The sequence below is a fragment of the Hemitrygon akajei genome, chromosome 8 (assembly GCF_048418815.1).
Source record: "Hemitrygon akajei chromosome 8, sHemAka1.3, whole genome shotgun sequence".
NCBI classification, from domain to species: domain Eukaryota; kingdom Metazoa; phylum Chordata; class Chondrichthyes; order Myliobatiformes; family Dasyatidae; genus Hemitrygon; species Hemitrygon akajei.
The window spans coordinates 26,363,815-26,383,445 of NC_133131.1; the positions used below are offsets into that span (position 1 = coordinate 26,363,815).

The window sequence follows — 19,631 nt, forward strand, 5'->3', positions numbered from 1 at the left end:
TAGTCTGACATCGGTGGTGGGGAAAATGCTAGAGTCGGCTATCAAAGATGTGATAACAGCACATTTGGAAAGAAGTGAAATCATCGGACAAAGTCAGCATGGATTTGTGAAAGGAAAATCAGGTCTGACGAATCTTATAGAATTTTTTGAAGATGTAACTAGTAGAGTGGATAGGGGAGAGCCAGTGGATGTGGTATATTTAGATTTTCAAAAGGCTTTTGACAAGGTCCCACACAGGAGATTAGTGTGCAAACTTAAAGCACACGGTATTGGGGGTATGGTATTGATATGGATAGAGAATTGGTTGGCAGACAGGAAGCAAAGAGTGGGAGTAAACGGGCCCCTTTCAGAATGGCAGGCAGTGACTAGTGGGGTACCGCAAGGCTCAGTGCTGGGACCCCAGTTGTTTACAATATATATTAATGATTTAGACGAGGGAATTAAATGCAGCATCTCCAAGTTTTCGGATGACACGAAGCTGGGCGGTGGTGTTAGCTATGAGGAGGATGCTAAGAGGATGCAGGGTGACTTGGATGGGTTAGGTGAGTGGGCAAATTCATGGCAGATGCAATTTAATGTGGATAAATGTGAGGTTATCCACTTTGGTTGCAAGAACAGGAAAACAGATTATTATCTGAACGGTGGCCGATTAGGAAAAGCGGAGATGCAATGAGACCTGGGTGTCATTGTACACCAGTCATTGAAGGTGGGCATGCAGGTACAGCAGGCGGTGAAAAACGCAAATGGTATGTTGGCATTCATAACAAAAGGATTTGAGTAAAGGAGCAGGGAGGTTCTACTGCAGTTGTACAAGGCCTTGGTGAGACCGCACCTAGAATATTGTGTGCAGTTTTGGTCCCCTAATCTGAGGAAAGACATTCTTGCCATAGAGGGAGTACAAAGAAGGTTCACCAGATTGATTCCTGGGATGGCAGGACTTTCATATGAAGAATGACTGGATCGACTAGGCTTATACTCACTAGAATTTAGAAGATTGAGGGGGGATCTTTTTGAAACGTATAAAATTCTAAAGAGATTGGACAGGCTAGATGCAGGAAGATTGTTTCCGATGTTGGGGAAGTCCAGAACGAGGGGTCACAGTTTAAGGATAAAGGGGAAGCCTTTTAGGACCGAGATGAGGGAAAACTTCTTCACACAGAGAGTGGTGGATCTGTGGAATTCTCTGCCACAGGAAACAGTTGAGGCCGGTTCATTGGCTATATTTAAGAGGAAGTTAGGTATGGCCCTTGTGGCTAAAGGGATCAGAGGGTATGGAGAGAAAGCAGGTACAGGGTTCTGAGTTGGATGATCAGCCATGATCATACTGAATGGCGGTGCAGGCTCGAAGGGCCGAATGGCCTACTCCTGCACCTATTTTCTATGTTTCTATGTTCTGTCCCATGATTGGCTGATTAGATATCTGCATTAATAAGCAGGTGTACTAGTGTACCGAATAAATTGGCCACTGAGTTTATGTATGGCTCCCACCACAACAGCTGAAAATTTTTAGTTAAATTAATCATGAAATTAATGATTGTTGTTACAACTCATGGTTCACTATTGTCCTTCAGGGATGGAAAACCATCACACTTATATGTGACTCCAGAGCCAATAACATTTTTAATTTCTAACTACCTCTTGGGATGGGAATTGCCAGCAGTATCCATGTCCAGTGAATAAATAAAAACAGGTTTAACCTTGTAAATAACGCACAACATGACTCCTTACAATTAAGCAAATAAATGTGTTATGCAGTTGTTCTGCTGCAAATTTTAGATGATTAGTGAACAGCTCCAGTGGAGATAGCTGACAAGAGTAAACTTGCATAAATAAACTCTGCAATCACTCACTCACTCCACTACTTCAGGAGTGATTTCCTTCAGGCCTGCCCCAATCTAAACGTGCAGCCCACCTACCTGATCTGAAGAACATCAGCTTCAGACCAAAGGTGGTCACAGCGTCTTCTAATCTTAGTCCAAAGCATTTGCTACACAGTGGGGCTCTCTGTTCACTCGGGACATAGCTGTATAACATGGTTGGCCCTGTGGACTTAGGCTGTCAAAAGAAAACGTTTGCTGGCTAACCCAGCTGTAGATCTTTAAAATTACACCGGACGTTTACCCACGTCACCTCACTCCTTTCTTATGGGGTTCAGTTTTAACTACTCTGGTGGCAAAGGTCTGAAATACCATCTGCATATTTGTTATTTCCAGCATAAGGGAAACATCAACTTCCTCGACTCAGCTCCTCACCCCTGCACCTCTAAGCACATGGTTCCTCAAGCATCAAGGACTATTCCTCCTGATGTCAGCAACAGAAACCCGGATGGGTAGCTAACAGGAAACTGGGATTGAAACCAGGGAGTTAAAAATCACCTCAGCATCACACTGCCAAGTTCACCTGTCTCAGCTCCAATCTATTTGATTCCTCGTCCATGTTAAAAGCAATGTAGTTCCTTCTATTTATGCATAAAAGCTGTCCATCAAAGTCAAAGTAGATTTATTGTCAAAGTGTGTATGCTGTACTACCTCGAGATTCATTTTCGTGAAGGCATTTACAGGAAAATAAAGAAATAAAGTAGAATTTATGAATAACAAAGACTTTGTCCGTAGTTCTTCGTAATGATGTACATCGGAACAGTGACTAAGCAGCTAACAGATACACATACGTATCAGACTGTAAGATCTCTGGAGGTGTCAAAGGTTGACGTGGAAAATAACATGTAATCAACAACCATCATCTGAAATTACAGGATTATGTTAATCACATATGAACTTTTTTTAATATTAAGGATGAAGGATCCAGTGAAACTAGGAGCATAATCCATGGATTCATGCCTAACAATTAAACTGGGTGTTACATGGGGAGAGAGTTCCATTGCTCCTCAGCAGCCTCTGAAACAGAGAGAGGGAAATCACAACGTGTGATTACTCCCCACTGTTCAACCTGCCAAATCCACTGCAGCCTACTGACTGGAATACTTACAATGTTTAACCAGTGCTAACCATGCTACTTCACTAGGGGCCTACCAATGAAGGCACCTGCTTAAAGGGGACGTGCACGGAATGTCAGGTTTATTCTGGATGCAGCTGATCTACGAAACCAGGATGAATGGGAGTCACTGGGACAGAGAAGTAGTCCCAGTGACTCAGTTTGAAGGAACTAGTCTCGGACAGGAGGGGAAAGCTTATTGGCTGCTCAGTGTTGGATCTGGTGATACTGATCCAGTTTTGTAATTGCTGGCACTGCTTGTGTTGTTCTGCTGAACTTCGCCTGCATACCATGTTGGAACTGGAACTTACGGGCTGCCCCCAACACAAAGAGACTCAGTTGGTTGATGATATAAATGGCATATTTCACTGTATGTTTCGATTTTGCAAAGTGCACGTGACAAATAAATCTGATCTTTATCTTTAGTCAACTGTGGCACTCACATCATCCATTCACTGACACACTTCTCTCGCAGGGCAAGACAAGGCCCAACCTGAAGCAGCAGCAAATTAACAGAGAAGGTGCAGGCAGGAATCACTGCCGGGACATCTACTATCAAAGCCCTGGCCAGTAACTGGGCTGAAAGCACAGAGGAATGTGTGACATAACCTTCCAGCTCTAAACGGACTCATTCTACATCATCTTCTAATTTATTTGATCCCTGTTAAAACAACCTGCTGCTGAAAACTAAAGCTGTATATGGCAGAAGAAGACAGTTCATGGAAGAGAATTTAATACTCGTGACCACCAGTTGAACTTGATTGACTGTGTGCAGTTTGGGAGATAATGCTGAGTTGGTGAGACACTAAGGCAGGAGGAATGGATAGCACAGGATCAGCCATCTCAAGCAGTGATGATGTCGTTCTCGGCGATGGACTCTGAAGGCCTCTGACCCACTGCTACGTGTCGCCATTCTGAGCAGAGTCCAGGTTGGAGGAAGACTGATTCATGAGCTGGCGTTGGATAGTAAGTGGTAATCAGCAACTTGTAAAGATCAAACAGTTGTTTTTGAATAAGTTAAACTTCGAACCAATATTCTTTGTTTAGCTTTGGTTGTAAAAGTGAGCCAGTCTTCAGTTTTCAATGTAAATGGAAGCAGTAATCATTTTGAAGTTGAAAGGGCAGCTTTGCAAAAAGACATACTGTCTATATAACACAGGATGCTACCTCACAGCACTTGGACCGTGCTGTATAAGATTATGCATTGTTTAATTTGGCTTATTCCAAAACAGACTTCTCTGGCTGAGTTGTTTAGTTCAAGGAAGCTCGCAGACTGGTTGGAGACAATCACATAACATATCAAATAGCTGATCTGTTAATAGACGGGAGGTTTGTATGCTGAATCAGCTTCACAGTATTAATCATGGCTAGCTGGGAACTATGTCTCCAAAAAGCTTTTACATCATTTGCATTAGAAGATATCTGAAAAATATATCTCAGGTGTGTAACGTCACTCAAGTGGCAGAGAAATAGTATAAGTGTAGACAGCAGTTCAGGAATTTTTTTTTTAGGAATGGTCCAAGAACATCATGAAGAACGATAGAAACATGGGGTGAACTAGAATCCATTCCTGTGGCTTCGATTTCTGTGATGGATGACTGATTCATTTACGGCTCCTGGGCATGTCCGTTTAGCTTATAGGAATCGTACCTGTGTTTTGGCAATCCAACGTGTTTTAAAAAGAGTTCATAAATTGGAAATATCTTTTAGAAGATAGAAACCCTCTGAGAGATTTATATGTGTTTTAAGAATGTTGTTTAAGGATCACATGTATCCCTGAAAACAAATTAAGTGTCTTTAAATTAGTATCTTCTTTTTGATGGGAGGGGGGGGGGGGAATCCACTGCTCAGAAAGTGGGTATTGACAACAAGAACTCAACTTGGAGAATAAACAGGGAAGTTAACTAGTCTTTGAAGATTGGGAAGTTATAATATAATCACACACTACCCCCCTCCCCCTTAGTGAAGGTACCTACCCATAGCTATCTATATCAGATAGGGCTTAAGGTCTTGTTTGAGTTTAGAACATTGCAGTCAGCAAACCCAATACCATCACATGACAATGGACTTTTGCATTGCCCCTTCTGGTAAATCTGTGCTGGTGGTGACACGAGATGTATCACACACAAAATGCTAGAGGAACTCGGCAGGTCAGGCAACATGCATGGAGAGGAATAAGGAGTCAACGTTTTGGGCTGAGATCCCTCATCAGGCCTTAGCCAGAAACATCCTCACTTTATTCCTCTCCATAGATGCTGCCTGATCTGCTGAGTTCCTACGGCATTTTTTGTGTGTTACTCCAAATTTCTAGTATCTGCAGCTCTCTTGTGTTTGTGACATGAGATGCATTGAGGAACCGTAACAGAGGAGTCTAGGCCTTTAGCTGAAATAACCCTATCCCCAACTTTTGCTCAACTAACTTTTATTGCTCCATGTTATAAAGCAGAGCTTGCCTCGTTGAGCTAGATTGAGTTCTAAGATTTTCTCAAAACTTTCAAGATTCTCCTTTGCGATAGTTAAAAAGAAAACCTGGACCTGTATGTTTAAAAAAAAGTAGCTGTTAGCAAAGACAGTAATTTTTAAACAAACGTTATTAAACTTATTATGATTAGTTAATGGTTTATGTCTTCATTTCCCCAGCATAAGGATCTGCACAGTAATTGCTGGAAATAGTGTTGTATCACATACTGTGGGTGGTATTGATTTGAGCTCATTGAGATGTGTGCAAAAGTTGAATTCTACACTCAAAAATCTGCAACTCTTAATGTACACACACATGTACATATGCATACACACACGTGCACACAAAAATAGTAGCCATGCATGAGTCAATAGCCTAAAGCTCTGAGGATATGTATGTGAGCTCCTAACTGCCTAGACATTCAACAATAAATCAGACTATTTTGTGTACACAGTGAGAAACAAGAAAATCAAAGGCTATTTTTATCTTTTTGAGATAAGTGATCAATCTTATCTCCAGTCAGAGTAAATCACTTCAGTCTTGATTCACTATACAATCTCTTCCTGTCTTTTAATCCACCAGAGAGAGAAAATAACTAATCCTACATCTATCTTTAATAACCTGTCCCAAAAACAGAATGTTACCACTTCTTATAACGGAATTGTGTTGAACCCACAATATTTATGGAGATTAGAAGCAGTGTCATTATAAATCTCCTCTGGAATTATGATCAGGAAATGTTAAACTACTGTTAAGATTGTATTAACCTTTACAAGCAGTTTAAGCTTTCCTTTGATGGGCACTTAAACTATGTAATTTCCTGTTGCATCCTTACAGTTTTAAAAAAGGAAAATTTATCAATGAATGAACAATTTAAGACCATACATCTGAAAATATTTTTTAAAAATTATAATGCAGAACACACTCACCAGACCTGTGACACAGACACATTTAACTCAGGGTAATCAGGCAGGTATACTCAAACACAATGGCTTTTACTCATTAAATTGGCCAGGTCTCCCACCCCAGAAATCCATGAGGAAACAGTATTTTCTAAAAAAAACTTTTGTAGCTGACTATCTCCTAAAGAAGTCTTTCAATCATTTCTGTCCTTCATTCAGAGAAGCAAATAGGATGATTTGAGTTCTAGGACACGATTTTCTTACTTACCCCACAATAGTATACACTTCAATATCAACATATAATTAATCCCTGGAGAAGAACTTTTCATGATGCTGATAAGATGAAGAGTTTCCCCGATCAAAATAACTGATCTGTGAAATTTGATAATGTACTCATTAAATTGAACAATGCAAGGGGTTATAAAGAATAGATCACACACAGATAATACCATCAAGAATATCAGGGGACAGAAATGAGTGTAGTTGCTGTCACTGAGGTGCAGGTGTTTGGGAAGCTGGAAGATCTGAAGGTAGTTCAGTCACATAACCTGATGGACTACTCCCCAGGGTTCTGAAAGAGGAAGCTGAGAGATTGTGGAGGCATTAGCAATGATTTTTCAAGAATCATTAGCCAATTAGCTTGACTTCAGTGGTTGGGGAGTCTATTACTTAGTATGCAGCTTTGGGGTACTTGGAGGCACGACACAAAATAGGCCAAAGTCAACAAGGTTTCCTGAAGGAGAAATCTTGCCAGACAAATCTGTTGAAATTCTTTAAGGAATTAACAGGCAGGATAGACAACAGAGAGCTAGTGGATATTGTTTACTTAATTTTTCAGAGGCTTTTGAAAAGGTGCTGCCCATGAAGCTGCTTAACAAGCTAAGAGTGCATGGTATTACAGGAAAGGTACTAGCATGGATAGAACAAACACGAGGAGATCTGCAGATGCTGGATATTCAAACAACAACACACACAAAATGCTGGTGGAACACAGCAGGCCAGGCAGCATCTATAGGGAGAAGCGCTGTCGACGTTTCGGGCCGAGACCCTTCGTCAGGTCTCGGCCTGAAACGTTGACAGCGCTTCGCCCTATAGATGCTGCCTGGCCTGCTGTGTTCCACCAGCATTTTGTGTGAGCATGGATAGAAGGTTGGCTGACTGGCAGGAGGCAAACAGAGGGAATAAAGGGGGCCTTTTCTGGATGGCTGCATGACTAGTGGTGTCCCATCAGGCTCAATGTTGGCATCACTTCTTTTCACAATATATGTAAATGATTTCAATGAAGGAATTGATGGTTTTGTGGCTAAGTTTGCAGACAATACAAAGATAGGTAGAGAGGTACGTAGTTCTGAGGAAGCTGAGAATCTGCAGAAGGACTTAGACAGATTGGGAGAATAGGTAACAAAGTGGTATATGGTGGTAGGGAAGAGTATGGTCATGCAGTTTGATAGAAGGAACAAAGGCAGAGACTACATTCTAAATGGGGAGAATATTCAAAAATCAGAGATGCAAAGGGACTTGGTGTTCTCGCATAGGATCCACAAAAGGTTAACTTACAGGTTGAGTCAGTGGTAAAGAAGCCAAATACTATGTTAGCATTCATTTCAAGAGGAATATAATATAAAAACAAAGATGTTTTATCAAGGATGCTGAAGCTTTATAAGACATTTTTCAGACCCCACATGGAGCATTGTGAGCAGTTTTGGGCCCCTTAACTAAGAAAAGGTGTGCTGGAATTGGAAAGAGTCCAGAGGAAGTTCACATAAATGATCCCAGGAATGAAAGGATTAACATATGAGGAGCATTTGTTGGCTCTGGGCCTGTACTTGCCGGAGCTTAAAAGAATCGTGTGTGGGGGGGGGGGGGGGGGGAAGGAGAAATCCAATTGAAATTTATCAAATATTGAAGGTCCTAGATAGAGTGGATGTGGAAAGGCTGCTTCCTATAGTGGGGGAGTCGAGGACCAAAGTGCACAGCCTCAGAATAGAGGGATGTCCATTTTTAACAGTGATGAGGAGGAATTCCTTTAGCCAGAGGGAGTGAATTTGTGGACTTCATTGCCACAGACAGCTGTGGAGGCCAAGCCACTGGTATATTTACAGTGCAGGTTGATAAAGGTTCTTGATTCATCAGTGTGTCAAAGGTAATGTGGCGAAGGCAGGAGAACGGGGATGAGAGGGATAATAAATGAGCCATGATAGACAGATGGAGCAGGTTTGCTGGATCAAATGGCCTAATTCTGTTTCTATGTCTTATGGTCTTATGATCTAATTGGGAGGATTTACATAAATCAATTGTAATGAGTGTACTCTTTAATTGGAGAAAGGGTTACATGAGGGTGGGACAAGTTTGAAGCATCTTGCAAGGAAACTGCTGATGGAATTGATTATAGACAGGAACAGACTCATTTCATCTGATCACCTGAGTGAGAGGCATTCAGAATCAGAGATAGACACAGGTCCTTTTGATATAAATTTCAGTAATGGCTAAGGGTTAAAGCTGTGTAAGCTCATAGTAGCATATAGGATTTTAATGGATATTGTGTTCCACTACTGCATATCACAATTATTCTTTTCAGGTTCCTGTAATATATAAAGTTTTATTATTTCAATGTTTATATTAGTCTTTATTTAGTTTTGATAAACTTTAGAAGTGCCCCAGGTTGAGTCCTCCTCACCTAGAGTAGTTTAGCCTCAATTCAGAGAGTATGTGCAATGGCTAATTATCTAACCTACAACCACCCATCCCTGTGATACTGCAATGACATGTGGAAAGAATTATGGCATCATCTACTGTAAAGCATATTTCTCCTCATTTTCCTAATTCTGATGGATTTTTTTTTTGCCTGGAACTCTAGATCAGCTTTCCTTTCCATAAGTGCTGCCTGACATGCTGGGTGCTCCAGCATCTTCTGCCTTTACCTTTCATCATCATCATCATTATGTGCCGTGTCACATGGTGTGGGCAATCAAGGTCTTCCCTTGACCATGATAGTTCTTGGCAAATTTTTCTACAGAGTGGTTTCCATTACCTTCTTCAGGGCAATGTCTTTACCAGATGGGGTGACCACAGCCATCAATACTCTTCAGAGTAAACACAAAGTACATTGCAGATACTGTGGTTAAATCAACATGCACAAACAAGCTGGATGAACTCAGCAGGTCGGGCAGCATCCGTGGAAAAGAGCAGTCAACGTTTCGGGCGGAGTCCTGACGAAGGGTCTCAGCCCTAATACTCTACAGAGATTGTCCGCCAGGTTTCAGTAGTCATAAAACCAGGACTTGTCACGTGCATCAGCTGATCATATGACGACTTACCACCTGGTCCCATGCTTCATGTGATCCTGATTGGGGTGGTGGTGGGGGGGGGGGGGGTTCAGCAGGTGTTGCACCTTGCCCAAGGGTGACCAGCAGGTTAGTGGTGGGAAGGAGTGCCTTACACCTCCTTTGTTGGAGACGTATCTCCACCCCACCATCCAGCTTTTATCTTTGGGCCAAATAATAGGTAGCTATGTTAATGTGAGATTACAAACTGCAATTCCATATCACACATTCAGGCAAAATGTCAACTGAAAGGAAAAGAAAAACTATTTTCCATCATTAACCACTCATGCTTAATGGGAAAAAAAATGGGAGCCAAGAACACTAATGGTGATGAAGAACCATAAAGTTGATATTAAGATGAGATCAGCATCCCATTGCCCTTGAGTATGGTCTATGGAAACTGAAGCACTCCATGGGCAATCCATGAGCCTAAACAAAGCTCCTTCTAAAAGGGAGCCACCGTGAAGATAACAACAGGTTCCTCCACTCTCAGGTGCTAATAAGGATCTTTATGATCAAGGATGGAAAAAAAACTTAGCTCTATATCCATCTGCTGGCAAGCTGCAGGGCCCAAATCACCCAATGCAAGGTCAGAAATACATCTTCATGTAGCAGGACAGCCTTGACCACATTGCAATGGACAGACATTTGAGGTTTGCCAGAAATACAAAAGAGTACTCACTGTAGTACTCTTGACACTATCCGACTTCAATAGTTATGTAGATCAGAAAATACAGGGACATTAGAAAGGAAGTATTCATTGCAATCAAATGGGTTGTACATGTACAAACTATATCAATCAGGTTTCTTCAAATGTTGTCAAATTCTCTTCTACCTTGTGTCCACATTCACTACCCAGTACACAAATGTAAATGTATTACTAGAACGTCTGATTGTATTCAGGTAAGTGTAGTATGCTGAGAATATTAATCTGCTGCTGCAGGAACAGACATTTCCTTCTACAGTTGATTCACTCTTTCGCCTGGCAATATTCTGCAGCTACAGCTACCCACTTCTCACAGCGGCTAATTATACCAGGAAGAAATAATTCTGGTCACTTGAAGGCGAAGAATGGACCATGGAGAGGATTCCGACTGGTTGCATCACCATCTGGTGTAGAGGCACCAATGTGCAGGATCAGAAAAAGCTGCAGAAAATTGTAAACTCAACCAGCCTCATCAAGGGGACTAGCCTCCCCATCATCGAGGACATCTTTAACAGGCGGGACCTCAAGATGGCAGCATCCATCATTAAGGGCCGTCACTAACAAGAACATGCCCACTTCTCATTGCTACCATCAGGGAAGAGGTACGGCAGCCTGAACAGACATCCTCAATATCTTAGGAATAGCTTCTTTCCCACTACCATCAGATTACTGAACAGTCCATGAACCAATGAACACTACCTCACTTTTTGCACTGTTTATTTAATTAATTATATTTCTTACTGTGACATCAAATGTTCAGAGATTCATTTACTGTCAAAATATAAACTCTGAAATTCATCTTCTCCAGATGGCCATGAAACCAAGAAAGAAAAATGGCAGCACAGCCTTTGACACCCAAACCCCTCACAGCAGTCTTCAATACCCAAACACAAAAAACACAGAATATAAAAAAACTGTAAGACTGAAATAAATGTATAATCCATTCACATCACTTTAACGTCACTTTCTAGTTTGACACAGAATCCCTTGCATTTCTCAAAAGCTTTCAGGATCCGAGACTAACCTGGCCATTGAATCCAATCCCATCTTCAGATTTCAGAAACTCATTGTAGATCTGGTTTGTTCGGTTGATCACTGTTGCAACTGCATCCTGATACTGAGGTGAAGAGATTGCAAGCAGGGGCAATGCGGCCAGTGGAATGTGATCCTCATTGCTGCTCAGGCAACCTTCATCATAGCTGTATGGATTTAAACTAGACAGGAAAAAGAGAAACTGAGGTTCGGAAAGGCAACTGCAATGTAATGTTACACCACCCTTTTGATCTCAGATTGGGCTGCTTAGAAAAAGCTTTTTGAAACATGTTTCCCCAACCAGCATCACATCTCTGCAATCATATTTCCTGTTTTATTTAAGAAATACATATGCTTATTCAAAAATTATCCACTGGCATGTTACCTAGGTGAGATACCATTTGTAAACTGACTTTCACCAGCATAATTATTTTAAAAATGTGTTATCTCTTAATATTTTCGAATGTGCCTATTAAAAGAGGGTAAATGTACATTGCAGAAATGCAGCACCATGCTGAAAGAGAAATCACTGAATGTAGGTGGTAATCGCCAAAGCAGCTGCTGGCTGAATGTTCCAGTTGATTTATTAGTTAAATCCTTGAATTATCTTTAGTTTGTTTCAAAACACATCCATTGATCTCTATGTTCAAAGGCACTGCACTGAAATAATGCTGGCAACAGCAAAAGAGAAATGCACAATTATATCCTGCATTTGTAACATAAGGGAGTGGAACTCACAGTGGTTTATAAAAAACATCACTTATCAGTGTGCATCTAAATGAAAATATCTGACTGCACAGTTAAGTCTTCTGAATCGGTTAAACAAAATAAAGAAGAATGGTGATATACCACTCACGTTTCGTTAAACAGGTGCTTAAACCATAAATGATGAAATGAACCAAATTAGATTCACCCCAATACCTGGATTCACCTGGGCTAGATGAGCTGACCCTGGGAAATGGGCAGCAAGGTGTGAGTGGTGACTGGACCTGAGCCCCAAAAGCCCTCAACAGGCTGAGCCTCACCTCTATATACAGGTGTCACCCCCCCCCCTTTACAGAGGTAGAGCATTCCTATGAAACCTTTCATAAGCCGAAATGGCATAAAGAACCATTAATTTATATGGGAAAAATTTTTGTAAAAGCGAAAATCCTCTTTGTGAAGTGAAAACGGGTTACTAGTGTAGGTCTTTTGTAAAAGCCAAGTGGTGAACAGGAACAAACCCTACAGACCAACAGATCACTACCCTAAGGCCGCTTTAACTTAGTTTTTGTATCTGCTTCTACCGTCTCCCCTGCAGCACATTCTAGACAATGACTACTCACTGTAAAAAAAACTGTATCTTACATATTTTCTTTAGAGTTTCCTCCTCTCACCTTAAATCTATACCTTCTTGTATTTGACATTTCCACCCTGAGGAAAAGACTAATTACCTAAATTATCTATACCTCTCACAATTTGACATACTTCTATCTGATTGCCCCTCAACCTTTAACACCTTGCAGTAAACAACCTAAGTATCTTCATCTTGGATTTCCAGCATCTGCAGATCTTCCCTTGTAAGTATCTTCATCCTTTCCTTATAGTTAATACATTTAAATGCAGGCAAGAACCATCTCCAAAGCTTCCATATCCTTCCTGTAGTGTGGTGACCAGAGCTACACCCAAAACTCCAAATGTGGCCTTATTAAAGTTTTATATATGACTTGCCAACTTTTATACTCAATGCCCTGAATGATGAAGGCAAGCATGCAGAGACTTGGCTGTCACAAGGGCAGGAATGGCTACTAGATGTTTCAAAAGGGACGGGAAGGGCGGTAAAAGAGCTGGGGGGAGTGGCATTGCTAATCGTGGATAAAATCATAGCTGCATTAAGGGAAGATATATTGAAGGGATTGTCTACTAAAACAGATACAGGAAGAGAGCAACCCACTCTCTTGTGCAAAAGGTTCAGATGGGGAGAAATTTGTTAGGTGTGTCCAGGAAGGATTCCTGTCACAACAGGTACATAGGCTGACTAGAGGAGAGGCCACCTTGAACCTAGTACTAGACAATGAACCTAGTCAGATGACAGGTCTCTTGGTGGGTCAGGAGCTTGGAAACAGTGACTACAACTCCTTGATCTTTACCATAAGCTTGCACAAGGATAGCAGCAGATGGTATGGGAGAGTAATTAATTGAAGGAGGGCAAATTATGGCACTATTAGGCAGGAATTTGGAAGTGATATACGTTTGTAGATGTGAATCGAATGAGAATCACTCAATTAATTCTTGACTTGCAGCAATTCTGCCCAAGCAGGGAATTACTTGCCAGAGAATAGTTAAAACACCAGTAGTTCCCTTCAGAACCCAACCAGCACAACACCCCCAAAATAGCTGTGAGCAATGAGCCAGATGTTAGATCAGGTCTAGCATCTCAGTAATGAATAACTAATTATTTCAACTCCCCCCCCCCCACCCCCACACTCACTCCTGGCCCTCCACCTACTTCGCTATGGAAGCTACACTGCCAATTACACATCAGAACTCTTCACTCTTCATTGCCGACTGTGGCAACCTGCAAGCTCTATGGGTTAACACCAGCATGTATACTGTAAACACAAAGTACACTGCAGATGCTGTGGTCAAATCAACATGTACAAACAAGCTGGATGAACTCAGCAGGTCGGGCAGAATCCGTATACTGTACCTCTTGCTCACACAAAAGGAGAGCGACCCAAATGTCTGGCTGATTGTGTCATTACTGAGCGGGCTTCCACAGGTTTCAGTCTTTTATATTGATGCCTAAGGCTATTTTTCAGCCACATAAAGGATCATCTTTAATTATTTCAACAATACTGTGACCCTGCAATGAAGCAAAAGATAAAATATGCTACTTGTCCAGGTTCCAACATTTCTTTGACTAATTTTGGTCATTGAGGCTTAATTGATGTGTACTCAGGGAGTGTTCACACCAGCTCACTAACATCGTCACAAATACCTTCACTCATCCCGGCTGCCATCCCCACATGCTTCAAATCAGCCACCATCACACCCATACCAAAGAAAACTTCACCTTCAGAACTAAATGACAACCGTCCAGTGGAACTGACACCAATCATAATGAAGTGCTTTGAACGGCTGATAAAGGCACATCTCAAAAACTCCATTCCTGCCACATTAGACACTCAACAATACGTTAACTGACAGAACGACTCTATGACAAATGCCACAGTATCTGTCATGCACCTGGCCCTGACACACCTAGAAAACAAGGACACCTATGTCGGAATGCTGTTTCTGGATTTCAATTTGGCATTCAACACTTTTGTCCCAAGATCTTGATGAACAAATTCTTCTCCTTGGTCTAAATACAAGGAGACTTGCACATTAGGGTGTTGGACTTCCTAACCAACAGTCCTCAGACAGTCAGGATACACAACTGTTTCTCCCGCCCCATCATCCTCAACATGGGTACCCACTGCCCCCAGGGTTATGTGCTGAGCCCAATGCTGTATACTCTGCTCACACATGACTGCACGGCCAAATATCCGAGTAATCACATTGCCAAGTTCACCGATGACCCGATAGTGTTGGGGCTCATCACCAACAGTAACGAGATGGCCTAAAGAGAGGAGGTGGAAGAGCTCAAGGCCCTCTTCCTTAATGCCAACAAGACAAAGGAGATGATTATCAACTTCATGCACATACCACTTTATATCGGTGACATAGCAGGAGAAACAGCAAGCAGTTTCAAATTCCTCACACCTCACAAAACCTCTCATGGTCCCAGAACAGATCTTACACAGTCAGGAGAGCTCACCATTGCCTCTACTTTCTGAGGAGACTGAAGAGAGCTGAACTATGCACATCCATACTCACGTCATTCTACAGATTTGCAGTACAGAGCGTCCTAACAAGCTGCACCTCTGCATGGAATGGAAACTGCACTGCGGTGGACAGGAAAGTTCCACAATGGGTAGTCAAAACTGCCCAAAGCATTATCAGCACCAGCCTACCCATTATCAAGGACACGTATACAGAAAGGTGCTGGAAAAGGGCTGTAACATCATGAAGGATCCTACCCAGCCTTCTCATGGACTGTTGGTCCCACTTCTATCAGGGAAGAAGCTATGTAGTGTTTACGCCAGGACCACCAGACTCAAAAACAGTTACTTCCCCCAACTAGTAAAGCTGATCAACACCTCCAGACCCCCAAACATCACAACTTTATTATTTCCTGCCAATCACCTTATGTATAGACTCTCCTGCCCCTAGCGTCACTTTATGGATATACACTCAATCCATGTGTTTATATTTATTGAGTATATTTTATTATTATCATGTTCTTTATCTTTTTTTGAGTGCTGCAGTGGATCTGGAGTAACAATTATTTCATTCTCCTTTACACTTGTGGACAGGAAATTACAGTAAACAACCTTGATTCTGGATAGTTCAAAGAGTTTTAAAAAAATCATAATTTTCAGTCATTGTGGAACAGCTCCTAACTCAGAGCTGATCATGTGAAATCGATACCCATTATTCAGAGCAGTTACATCAGCACCAATATAGACCCTGGTGACGAAAGCACATATATTGTCATGTGCTATAGACTCAATCTACCTTGACACATCTGGCAACTTTTTTAACATGTGCTTTGCTACCCACTTGATGGAATACTGAGAAGGTGTCATAATGCCTGCAGTGCTTTCACATTTTGCAGTACTTTCACGTTGTTATAAAGAAACAATATCCTGAGCATGTTGTTAATATTGATCAGTTGTGTTGGCAGTTCTATTTTTAAACCATCTTCCTACTGTCACACCAAGCTCCTGAGTGCTGACATCAGCAGTGCTTTGATTCAGAATACATAAACATCATTAGAATTTGAGAAGTAGGCAACTGAAGAAAGAAATATTTTTTCCCCCAAATTCTGTTGCAAATTAATATTTCAACCAACTGACAGCTTCTTATAAATAGACGCTGCCATAAAAAAGGTTTCTGAGGTTCTGGCAATGAATTGCTATTCTAAAAACATTTTTCTTTTTTTTTTCATTGCATTGATTCACAATGTCAGCTTCTGAAGATAAACTGTGTAATTCTTTTGATTTTTATCTCCTGCAACAAATAAAGTAACCATTATGTGTATGTTTGTGATCTTCTGCTGCTGTAGCCCATCCACTTCAAGGTTCAAAGTGTTATGCTTTCAGAGATGCTCTCCTGCGCACCACTGTTGTAGTGTATGGTTATCTGAATTGCTATCGCCTTCCTGTCAGCTTGAACCAGTCAGGCCATTCTCCTCTGACCTCCCTCATCAACACAGCACATTCACCCGTTCTCTGTAAACTCTTCAGACTGCTGTGCATGAAAACTCCAGGAGATCAGCAGTTTCTGAGATGCATCTGGCACCTCGATTTAATTCCACGATTAAAGTCACAAAGATCACAGGTTTTCCCTATTCTGATGTTTGGTCCGAACAACAACTGAACGTCTTGACCAAGCCTGCTTGCTTTTATGTCTTGAGTTGATGCCACATGATTGGCTGATGAGATATTTGAATTTACAAGGTGTATGGGTGTACCTAATAAAGTGGCCACTGAGTATTTATCAGCAGAAAAAAAGATACAAACAACAGGACAGTGAATTGCAATCCCCTTACAGAACGAACACTCAAAACTACTTCCTCTTTTGCATTTACCATGCTTGTTACTTTGATAAATAATGTGGGAAGTGGAAAGTGTGGATAGAAAGGGAGGAACTCCCAAGTATTTGAACACTACAGTCCAAAGGTGAGTTCACAGCACATGCACACTCGTGTGGTATGAGTCATCAGGCTTCATTCCAGTGATGGCATTGATGGGTGTGCACTGAGCCCCTACTGGGTGGCTACAAGATCAATGCTCAAAGTAAACGTTATTATCAAAGTACCCATTTGTCACCACATACAACCCTGAGATTCATTTTCCTGTGGATATACTCAGCAAATCTATGGAATAGTGACTATAACAGGACCAATGTAAGATCAACCAAAGTGCAGAAGAAAACAAACTGTGCAAATGCAAATATAAATAAGTAATGAGAAGGTGAGGTAACAAGACAAAGAGTCCTTAAAGTGAGATCATTGGTTGTGGGGACATCTCAATGGATGGGCAAGTGAGTGTCGGTATCCCCTTTTCTTCAGGCTGATGGTTGTGACTGCTCTTGAACCTGGTGGTGCGAGTTTTGAGGTTCTTGTGTCTTCGACCTTATAGCACCAATGAGAAAAGAGCATGGTCTGGGCACGAGTTTGTTGTTTGTATCCTCGAAAAGGGCTGATCCAAGATCAAAGCAAGAAAAAAAAAACAACACTCAAAAATGCTGGAAGAACTCAGCAAGTTAGTCAGCATCTGAGGAAGGGAAGAAAAAGCCAATGCTTCAGGTCCTGATGAACATATCAGCTGAAGTGATGGCTGTTAATTCCCCTCCATAGATACCACCTGTCTTGCTGACCTCCTCCAGCATTTTGTATGTGTTGCTCAAGATTTCTAGCATTTTCAGAAGCTCTTGTGCTTTTGGGCCAGAAAGAACAGATGGTTTTGAGAGATTGTGTGGTTTTCCTGTGGTACTTGGTGCCATTCCCTGCATGTGCATCAGGTTGGGGTTCACTGTCTTGACTTTCAGAACCAGGTTTAATATCACTGCCATATGTTGTGCTGTTTTGAAGCAGCAGAACATTGGGATACATAATAATAAAAACTATAATTCATAATAAGTATATACTAATATACTGCAAGAAAATAAGAAAATTATATTAATAAGTAGGGCAAAAATAGAGGAAAAAATACTGAGGAAACTTCATGGGTTCACTGTCCATTCGGAAATCTGATGGCAGAGGGGAATAAGCTGTTCCTGAAATGTTGAGAGTGTGTGTTCAGGCCCCCTGCTTGATGGTAACAATGAGAAGAGGGCATGTTCTGGGTGAGGGAGGTCCTTAATGATGAATGCTGCCTTTTTTGAGTCATCGCCTTTTGGAAGCTATCCAGAATGTTGGGGGTCGGGGTGGGGGGAGATTAGTGCCCATGATGGAGCTCTCTAAGTTTACAACTTTCTGCAGCTTCTTCTGATCCTGTGCAGTGGCCTCTCCATCCCAGAATGCTCTTCATGGTGCATCTGTACAAGTTTGCTAGAGATCTTCGGTGACGTACCAATTCTCCCGAAACTCCTAATGAAATATAGTGGCTGTTGTGTCTTCTTTGAAATTGCATCAATATGTTGGGGCCAGGAGAGAATCTCAGAGATATTGACACCCAGGAACTTACCCCAACTTTGGAACCAAAACAGCTTCAACTCTCTCAACAAAAGGCTGAGGTGCCAGTTCTGGCTATGAGTATGCAGGTCTATGCTGACATCCTGGCCGTTGTCACAATGCCTTCATTCCCCTGAAGTTCACAGTGCCGTTCGCAAATATAACAACTAATGAGGTGGTTACTGCATCATGCACACACTGAATTCGAATGACACCATCAAGCTGACGCAGAAATATTTTAAAGAATTCCGGCAGCTTGGATAGTTAACCTCACTGCCTCCTCAGCCAACCTGGTTGAAATAATTTTCATTCAGTTCCTCATGGTTTCTTGCCAAATATGTCATTAGCAATACACTTAAAATAAATTGCACATTTTTTTTTTCTGATAAAGGGGGATAAAGTGCTGGCTGGTCTTCAGAAAGTTCAGATCACCCAGCCAATATAACGCATTCCTCTCACATACCACCTTTGAGACAATTCTCTAGATCAAGCTTTCAATAGATTTTTTAAACCTGTGTGGCTTTGATCAAATGTGTATAATAACTTGGTAGTCCACAGTCATCAGTGGAGACTAGGAGAGCATAAATCTAATCATGGTCCAGCTCTCTCCAAACAGCTGGAAAATAAATCACACTCCTAAAACAGCTGCCTCGGAGGTGAAACCTGTTTGTTGACTAGACCGTTACCAGCTTTGAATGATGCTTTCCCTCAGGAAAACTCAGATGAAGATCCCATTCATCAGTTATTACTTTGGCACAGATTAATGGCAGGCCAGGGGTGGTCTGCTAACAAATTGATTGTCCACATAAACTGCATGGGCAGCACCTCTCCTGCCCAATGTTCTTAAGCAAGGCGACATAATGCTGCCATTAACACTTCAACAAACAATGGAGCTGAACTCTTCATTATCTGACAGAAAACTAGATGAACACCAAAGGCAGTGAACCTTTAA

The 19,631-nt window shown here is 41.6% G+C and overlaps 1 protein-coding gene across 10 annotated transcripts in view; it reads right to left on the reverse strand.

Annotated features, from left to right (window-relative positions):
* Positions 1-19,631, reverse strand: part of pitpnm3 (PITPNM family member 3) — a 626,734-nt gene that overhangs the window by 115,873 nt on the left and 491,230 nt on the right. For all 10 annotated transcript variants that reach the window (XM_073053476.1, XM_073053473.1, XM_073053474.1 and 7 more), the window contains one exon: positions 11,408-11,597. In XM_073053476.1, the coding sequence (XP_072909577.1) occupies positions 11,408-11,597 (190 nt within the window). The remainder of the gene's footprint in view (positions 1-11,407; positions 11,598-19,631) is intronic.